Source organism: Octodon degus, unplaced genomic scaffold, assembly GCF_000260255.1.
Source record: "Octodon degus isolate 3935 unplaced genomic scaffold, OctDeg1.0 scaffold00147, whole genome shotgun sequence".
Taxonomy (NCBI): domain Eukaryota; kingdom Metazoa; phylum Chordata; class Mammalia; order Rodentia; family Octodontidae; genus Octodon; species Octodon degus.
This window is the reverse complement of record NW_004524723.1, coordinates 4854855-4864661: the sequence shown is the minus strand read 5'-3', so window position 1 is coordinate 4864661 and position 9807 is coordinate 4854855. Positions and strand designations below refer to the sequence as shown.

Genomic DNA, 9807 nt, shown 5'->3' with positions numbered 1-9807 from the left:
TGTATTATTGAAAAAAAAATAACATTTTTGGTCTACAAGCTTTGAAATACTACATAAAGATAACATATGTATGTGATAGTACAAATCTGATAATGTCTGCCTATACTTGTACAGAAATTGTGTACCTAAACCCATGCAAATTTTCCTATGAAGAATTTTATTGTTATCAAAAAAAAAATAAAAGCAAAAAAAAAGAATCAACTACTTATATATCCTTCTAAAGAAATTACGTGCCAGATACATGCATCTATGTATTTATATAATTTTTCTGTTAAAATTTTTATGCAAATCGTGATTAGTATTAATACTGATTTGTATCTCTTTCCCTACACAGTATGTAGGTCACATATATCAGTACATTAAGATCTATTCTGATATTTTCAGTGGCCATGTTAACACTTTTTCCTTTGTATTTATCTTTCCTTCATACTGCCCATTATCTTCTTTGAAGTGTCCAAGCCTACAGAAATTTTAAAGAATAATACAGTTAGCATCACCTATGCCCTACCTTTCGTTCTTCCTGTTTCCCTTTTTTCTGAATCATTTGAAAGTAAAACTGCAAGCACCATTGCAGTTTATTCAAATATTATTTAAAGTATATGTCTTAAGGACTAAGACATGCTCTCACATAAGCACAATACCCTTTTCACTCTAAAGAAATTGAAGATTGGTACAGTATTGTTTATTAGAAAATCTGGATTCACATTTCCAAGTTGCCTCCAAGATGCCCTTTATAGTTCTCTCTCCGTTCCCCTTCCTCATCTAGGAGCCAACCAAGAATTGAGACTTACACATGATTTTCATGGGACCTTCCTGCAATGACTGTTGAGGTAATTGACTACCAAACTAGATTTCCTAAAGCAGACTTAAATGTCTAATAGTGTGGAGGTCTCACTGGCAACTCCAAAACAGTTTGTCCAGAATGAGCTTAGTATTTTTCTGTCATTTTCTGTATTTCTGTATTCCCAGCCTAGTGCAGGATACTATTCAATAATGGCTTAAACAAGAAATGTTGAAGTCATCGTAGCCCATGCCCTCTTTGAGACTGTACATGTTACCCACTTTGCCCACAGTCCTCCTGCCATGTCTCTCTTTATCCTTAAAGATCTAGGTCAAGTTTGACTTCCTTTAGGAAACCTTCTGCTGGCTTTCTTTGTCAGGCAGAATTAGATGAATCTCCAGTGAGCTCCACACCATCCTCCTTACACTTTTCAGTTACCACTCTGAGTGGGAATTGTTGATTTATGCTCTGCCTTATTAGAGAGAGAGCTCCTTGAGTTGGTAAAAACTTAATTGCTTTCTGTGCTAGGTCTGGTAACATAGTACATGGCTCATCAGTGCTTAATGAGTATATATTGGATGGAAGAATGTTTATAGACTATCTTCTTTTTATCAAGTAGAACTAAAGATTTTCAAAGTCCAGTTCAGTTCAGCATGCATTTATTGTGTTCCTACTATGTACATAGTTTCATGCAAGTAGTAAGATTTATTTTCTGCCTTCAAGAAAGATTAGGCAAGCATCTATAATCCTATCACTTTGGGAGGCTAAGACAGGAGAACACAAATTAGAGCCCAACCTAAGTAATTCGGTGACTTAGGGAGACTCTGTCGCTAAGGAAAAAAAAGAAGAAAAAAATCTAGTTGAGGTAAGATCAGTACACTAGGAATCTAAGCAATACTGAACGGTAATCTGATTATCAGATGAGTAATAAATGCAGTAATCATAGGAAGAGATTTTTTGAAGGATTTTGAGTTAATCACTGTGTATAGTTCCTTTGTATTTGCAAATGTTATTTTACTTAATTTCTATAACTTATTTTTCAAAAGAGCAAAGTAAGTTAAATGATTGATCTAAAAGTAATACTGCTATAAGTAATGATTGCAACACAGGGCTGATCTAGAAAGATGCTCTAACTTGTTCTAAAGGTAATTAAGGGTTTTAAGTGATACTATAAATTTAGAGTAAGAATCATATCCAAACAGGACAATGATTAAATTATGGTACATCCTGCAGTAAAAGGTTATGAATCATTACACATGCTGTCCCTGGGGAATATTTACCGTCTTGGGAAAGTGTTTATGATATATTTAAAGTTTATAATATATTAAAGTTTATGATATGACCTTATAATATGAAGTACTAAAAGCCAGAATACAAAAGTATTGTTCCATTTCTTTAAAATGTATGCATGTAGAGATTGAGAAAGGGAGACGAGAAAGAGAGGGGAGATGGGAGGGAAAGATCATTAAAGGACCAACAGTAATTCTTCTAGAGTTGTGATTGCATAATCTGTATTTTCCACATTCTTTCCCATGAACATGAGCTTTTATAATCTGAAAGAAAAGGTCTTTAAAAAAATTAAGGACTAAAAAAAATCAAGTGGAACTTATTTAAGGTCTTAGAATTCTAAGTTTCATGTTGACCTTCCCAGCGTCTTAGGTAGAACTGGCCTGAGCATCCAGACAGATTAATGGTTCCTATTTTAGGATCTCTCTAGCATAAGCAAGGCACTTACTCTTTATTGCATCTACAGTTCTGTGGTCCAATAAGCAGAGCCAAAGGAATTTCCTCTTTCTCTTATGAAGTCATAGTCATGTGAGGCCTTCCTACATCTTGTGGAAGTTTTCATTGTATGAATACATTTTTTCTAAGAGGCCAAATTTAATATTTCTGTACTAAGAAAATTTAACCCTTTCTAGCTTTTTAATACATTCTACTTCATAAATACACTTAAAAAATTGATGGATATATATATGTTTAAGAAGAACTAAAAACAAATAGAAAAGAGCATTGGTGGTTACATGTTTTCATTCATTTTCTTTTCAAAGAAATTTTCCATGCACAATCCAGCTTTGGTTTTCCTCTGAGTACTTATTTTCTTACTAGTATTGCTCCTGTGGCTGACTAGTCCCTGATTTTTCTCATTGGGATTTAGCACACTCTAGTGGATGGTATTTTTTCAGTTTTGTTTTTCTCTTTTCTAAAATCATGTCAGGGGGCCAGGGAGATGGCTCAGTGAAATAAGCGCTTTCCTGGCAAGCGCAAGAGCATGAGTTCAATCCCCGATTCCACAAAAAAAAAAAAAAAAAAAAAAAAAAGTCAGGTTACTTTATTGGACAATTCAGTGGTGTGCTTCATAGATAGTGAAGTTTGTCCATTTTTATCTGAGCCAAGTAGTTACCCTCATGATCAGGAGTAACTATATGCATTTTTTTGTGGTTTCTTTAGCAGGAAAAAGGCTTGGTGCATTATGAGGGAACTTCCCCTAGGGGTTTTCATTTTTTCTCAGGTGAAATGAAATTGATGGGGGAGGCCAAGACACAGAGAAATATTTATAGTCTTCCCTGGCTTACCATCCCTTGGATCTTATAATGTATCTTATGTTTCCATCTTGGGACTCTAGAGACTTTCATGTATCACTTGATAATAATTTTGACTGTGCGTACCTGTTATCATGTCCTGTCTTGGTGGATTATTTGTTGGAAGCAGGTTCCCAGCAGAAAAAAAAAAAAAAAAGAAATCTTTTATTTTATTTTGTTTTTCAGAGTGATGGTGAGGATTTTAATTACATCATCGCATTTTTCCTTGGAACAGCAGCCTGCCTCTACCAGGTAAGTTTCCTTCAATTTTAGGATATGCTCTCCCATAGTTGGTCATTTCAGCTGTCAAGTCAGTAATTGCCTGTGTACTTAAATAAGTTCTTTGCCTCTTAATTGAGCCTCTTTTTATCTTTTTGACCTGCATCTCCATTTTGTATGGACATGGATCCCAGTGAACTTAATGTTGATCTTTCTTCTTTGAGGGCTTTGATGATGGTTTGTCATCTGCTGTGATAGTCAGGCTACTTCTAGATTTTCAGGTGACTGATGATTCAGCTTCCAGTCTCTTCCACTGGGAAAGTCTTTGATGAGGGACTAATGCAGCAAAATCAGTATTTAATTTAGCAGTGATGAATGGGATTTAAGTGCAGAGAGCCTAGAGGCACAACAGTTGAGAGGTGGTGCCATTACTGTAGGCAAAGAGTATGATACATGCCTAAAGTGTGGTAGTGACGGTAGGGGTGGAAGAATTTTGCCATGGAGAATGAAGACTAAGAAAGACAGCATTAAGGAGGGGAGAGGTTTTGCACCTGGCTGATATATAGCATGGCACTTGCACTTCCAAGGCCAGAGGAGGCACTGATTTGCAGAGAAAGAAGGAATAACTATGCAGTAACCAAACCCAGAAATGTTTGTGTTAAACATGTTAGTCAAGCAAGGCCTTTTGACCCTATTTTTATAAGTGCCAGTTTTCTGGCTTATATAGGATAAAAAGCTGACAGATTCCAAGGTACAAATGTAAGGCTCCCTAAAATTCTGTAGATATCTCTAGGGAAATAGTTTGAGAAATATATGCATTTTAATTTTATTTTATGTAAATATATATTAGAAATTTTAATTTCAATGGCTCCATTTTTTAAATCTTTTACATTTTTCTTAACTATTTAATATTATCTTCAGAAATTTTCTGTCAAAGTGACAGGTCTCATGGTAATAGATGATATTTCATACAGCTGATATGAAAACTTATCTTTGATAATGTCACTCAGTCGTTTAATTTTATGAAATATTCTTATATAGATTTTCCACATTAATTTTTACAGTCAAGACAGGTTCAGTGCTCTCCTAGAAAGTGGGAGAGTTTAGGCCTCATTCGTTGTGGATTTTAAATAACTGTTTGTTTGTTTATTTGTATAAACTCACTATATAGCCTGGACTTGTAGTGATCCTCCTATTTTTGACCTCCCCAGTGCTGGGATTGTAGGCATGCACCACCACACCCACTCTCAGTGGCTGGTTCAGCATGTGGTGCCTGGGATCAAACCCTGGTCCCTGCACTTGCCTAAGCAGGCACTTAATCCACTGAACCATCTTGCTGGCCCTAAATAACAGGTTATTTTCCATGACATCATAATGTCTCTAGACCAAAATAAATATGGGAATCATAATTTGCAAATTTTTAGAATGTTATAGTTATAGTTTTATAATTTTGATTTTCTGGGGTCTGGGAGATAGCTCAGTGGCATAAGTGCCTGCCTGGCAAGTACAAGGTCCTGAGTTCAATCCCTGGTGCTGGGGGGAAAAATTGTATGATTTTATTAGATTCTAAGATGATGTATTTCTTTAATATAATTTTGTGAATAATCATTCTTGTAAAATGTAAGCTTTGGTTACTTTGTCTTACTAAAGTAATAGTAAATTCTTAATAATAATGGCAAATGTACTGACCTCTTATATTGTACTTAGGCTTTTATGTTTGTACTATCAAATCCTCACTGAAAGCCCCACAATACTCCTATTAACATCGCCATTGTTCACCTCTTGTAACTTGTTAGTATTATAGTTTGAACCTTTATGTGTGGCTCTGGAATCAGTATTATTGACTACCAGGCACACATCTGTATTTCCCAGAACAGCGTAGAGTAAGAGTTACCTCACAGCTCAGCAATGTCATTTGTTGTTCTATTTCTGAGAAGTAGATAAATTCATGCTTTAGAAAAGAAAAGTGAAAAACCAATTTCCTTTCCACAGAGAGGTGTGAAACTACCCACTTTCCAAATAATGCTGAGCTTGGTGATGATAACATTTTTTCCCAGTTAAATTTTACCATATAACATACTGCATCTCTAGTCATCAAGATATGTTTTAATAAATTAAGTTGCTCCTGAGAGGCTAGTACTACAGGGTTCATTGCCATTTTCTCCAGGGTATAGTTGCTTATGGAAGTAAAGAGCTGAGCCAGACAGGACTAATCTCAATACATAACATTTCAAGTGGGAGACCAAAACAGCAGACAGTGCCTAGGATGACAAGGCCCTGAGTATGGCCTGCAGTACTGCAAACAAAACAAAATCAAATAGGAAAGTAAAGGGTTAGTAGAGATTATTCCATTTCCCATTGTTTTCTTTTGAACAGAAAGGAAATTTGAAAGATTAGCATACTTAGAACTATCTTTTGTTCATATTTTTTACTTGTTCTCTAGTCTTTACATGTGTATGCAAATAGTATGTACACAGTTGTTTATAAAGTATGCCTCAGACATGTGTATATACAGTTGTTTTTCTTTTTCTTTTTTTAAACAGTTTTTCTTACTAAGCTTTTCAACTTGAAATAATTGTAGCCCCAGTACTATCCTATAAAACTTGAAACAGTATCACAAGCAGAACATGAACATTGACACAGTCAAGACAGAACATTCCTGTCTCCACAGGATCCCTCTTGCTGGCTTTAGTATGTTATATAAATGGAACTCTATTAATTGTCTTAGTTCAGTCTGGTATAACAAAATACCAGAGAATGGGTGATTTAAGCACTACACATACATCCCTGGAGCCTCAGAACCCAAGATCAAGGTGCTGGTAGATGCACTTTTTGGTGAGGGCCTTCTTCCAGGCTTGTAGAAGGCTTCCTTCTTATTGTGTGCCATTAAAGGAGCTCTGCTTTCATGATATTGAAATAAACCACTCCTCAATGATCCCACCTCTTAATTCTAACATATTAGGGGTTGGCTTTGTCATGTTCATTTTTGCATGGAGGCACACAAAAATTTGGGTCATCATAGCTTTTCTGATTGGCATTTATTTACTTAGCATACTTCTCTGGAGAATCTTCCAACTTGTTGAATAACTAGTTGTTTACTCCCCTTATTGATGAATAATATTCCATGATGTGGATATACTATCATTTGTTTAGTCAATCATTGAAGGATATCTCTTATTTCTTATTTGGGATTATTATAAACAGCTGCTTTAAATGCTTATGTACGTTTTGTATGAACATAAGTCTTCACTTTGCTGGGATAAATTTGGGAATACAGATGTTGGTTATGTGGGAGTTGTGTGCTTAATTTTATTATAAAACTAACAAAGTGGTGGCTCAGGCCCCAAATCCCAGCTGTCAGAAGCAAGAGGATCACTGAGTTTGAGGCCACCTGTTATGGTTTGTGTCTAATTGTCCCCACAAAGCCTCATGTAATCATGGGACAGACTTCTAGAATTTGTGGTAATTCATAATTCAATATTGGGATTATGGGTGTGAGTGCTGCTGGGATCATAGGTGTAAGTGCTACACCCTTCCTGGGGCAGATAGCCTGAATACAATATAAAGAAGGGAGGGAAGCTTGCTCTCTGCCTCTGCCACCGCCGCCGCTGTTCCTCCTTTTTGCTCTTGCATTTTGCTGTTTTCCACCACCATGAACAGCTGCTCTCTGCCATGTGCCAACCCTGCCTTGGAGCCAGCTGTGTATGGACTGAAACCTCCACAAGTTGTGAGCTAAATAAACCTTTCCTTCCTTAATTCTGGGTGCTGGGTATTTGGTCCCAGCAACAAGAGAAAAGTAACTGAGATACCTCCTTAGGCTATATAGTGAGTTGAAGGCAGCCTGAACTACATAGTGAGACCTCATCTCAACGAATGCACAAACAAACCAAAACACTAATGAAATGTTTTCCAGAGGGGCTTTTGCATTTTACATTCCCACCAACAGTGTTCAAGTGATCCTGTTTCTCTGTAGCCTCGTCAGCATTTTGTGTCGTCCATGTGTTTTATTTTAGCCATTTTAAATGTGTAATATATCCGCATCTTGTACAGCAATTAACCACTAAGAAGAATATATTCAGTGTATTATTTGTTGAAACTGTACTTCCTATTTGATTTGAAACTGTCTCATTGCTATCTGTTTATCAATCAAATTTTAAAAAAAATTTAAAAATAAAATAAAATAAAAATTTTAAAAAATGTGTAATATATTATGGTGGTTTTAATTTGCATTTCCTTAAATGATTAATGATGTTAAGCATCAATTTGTATACTTAGTCATCATCTGTGAAATGTCAGTTCATGTCTTTTGTATGTTTTCTGATTGGATTCTTTGTTTTTTTACTGTTGTTATTTTGGAGCTTTTTTAAAAAGTTTCTTATATATTCTAAATACTAGTCCTTGGTGAGATGTATAATTTACACCTATCCATTTCCAATCTTTAGCTTGTGTTTTTATCCTCTTATCTTAGCTTTTTCCATAATTAAAATTTTAATTTTGATGAAGTTTATTCAGTTTTTCCTTTTATGGATCACACTAAGTACTATGTGTAGCCTCAGATTCTGGTGATTTCTATTTTTTCTTTTCTAAAAGTTTTAGTTTTACATTTTAAAGATGTTGATCCATGTTTTGTAGGAGATGTAACAAGGCCCAGATTTTCCCAGCCTCCTTGGCCTACAGGTTGCCAGTTGCTTCAACACCATTTGTTTAAATAGTTATTTTTTGCCCTTGAATTGTTTTGTACTTGAAAATTTAGTTGAGGATATTTGTGTGGTACTGTTTCTGGGTTCTGAATTATGTTCCACTGCTCTATGTGTCTATCCACTCCTGCCACAGTTTTGATTATTATAGCTGTATAAGTCACCTTAAATTCAATTTTGCTAACAGCACTATTCAAATTACTGTCTCATATTGAGTGAATTATGGTAGTTTATGATTTTTTAGAAAGTTGTCTATTCATCTAAGTTATCAAATTTTTGTGTGTACAATCAATCTGTTGTAGTATTTCCTTATTATTTTTTTGATGTCTGTATTATCTGTAGTGATACTCCTATAGTGATATTGGTAACTTGTATTATCTCTCTTTTTCTTGGTCAGTCTTCTCATTTTCACTGATCTTTTCAAGTAACCACTTATTAATTTTTATTGACTTTACTATTTTTTTCTATTTTCCATTTCAAATTTCTGCTCTTATTAAGAGAAGAGTATTGAATTGATGGATTTTCTTTTTGTTTCAGGTTTTTTTTTTTGTTGTTGTTGTTTTTTTGTATTTTTTCAGGGTCTCACTACACAGCTGGAACTTGTAGTGATCCTCCTATTTTCAGCCTCCCCAGTGCTGGGAGTACAGGCATGTGCCATCACACCCAGACTTGGTTGCCAGCTCAGCATGCCCGGAAACAGGGCCAGCATGGCATGTGGTGCTGAGAATCGAACCCCAGCCCCTTTGCTTGTCTAAGCAGTCACTTAGTCTGCTGAGTTATCTCGCCAACCCTAATTCTATTTTTGTCTCATGTATTATACAGCTGTGTTGTTTTGGTTCATATACATTCAGGATTGCTGCCTTGTCTCGACCAGTTGACCTACATATTATTATATAACATCTCCAACTTTGTTGTTTTATTGGTTTGAAATACTTTGGCATTTATCTTATACCAATATAGCCACTCTTGCCTTCTTTTGATTAATATTTATGTGATATATCTTTTTTTTTTTTTTTTTTTTGCTCCGAGTGCCTTCAGGGCAGGTTTGGCTGCCTTGAGTTGTGGGCATCGAACCACAGCAACCTGAGCCTGACTGCTTTGTTGAAGCAGTGACTTAAAGAACTGAGCTAAGGGGCAGGCCCCCATCCTTTTCCATGCTTTCAACTTGCCTCTCTTATTTGAAATGACTTTCTAGTACACAGCACAGAATTGATTCCTATCTTTAAGTCCACTTTGTCAATCTCTGTCTTTGAATTGCCATATTTAAGCTATTTATATTTAATATAATTATGGATCTCTTAAGGTTTTGTTTTATATTTTTCTATTTTTTCCTGTCCTTATGTGGATTAAATATTTTTAAAGAATTCCATTTCAGTTGAAATTGGTATTTTTTTATTTTTTTAAGCTTTTTAAATGGTTGAGCTAGGTATCACATGACAGCTATTAGTCTTCTTGTGTCATTATTTTACCAGTTCTAGTGATTCCCTAGACATCCTTTTGCCCAACCTTATTTATAATTATCTTAAATATT

At 35.3% G+C, this 9807-nt stretch overlaps 1 protein-coding gene across 2 annotated transcripts in view; it reads left to right on the top strand.

Annotated features, from left to right (window-relative positions):
• The window catches only part of Sec22a (SEC22 homolog A, vesicle trafficking protein), a 93092-nt gene that overhangs the window by 78118 nt on the left and 5167 nt on the right, over positions 1-9807 (top strand). For both annotated transcript variants that reach the window (XM_023702169.1, XM_004642182.3), the window contains exon 6: positions 3547-3612. In XM_023702169.1, the coding sequence (XP_023557937.1) occupies positions 3547-3612 (66 nt within the window). The remainder of the gene's footprint in view (positions 1-3546; positions 3613-9807) is intronic.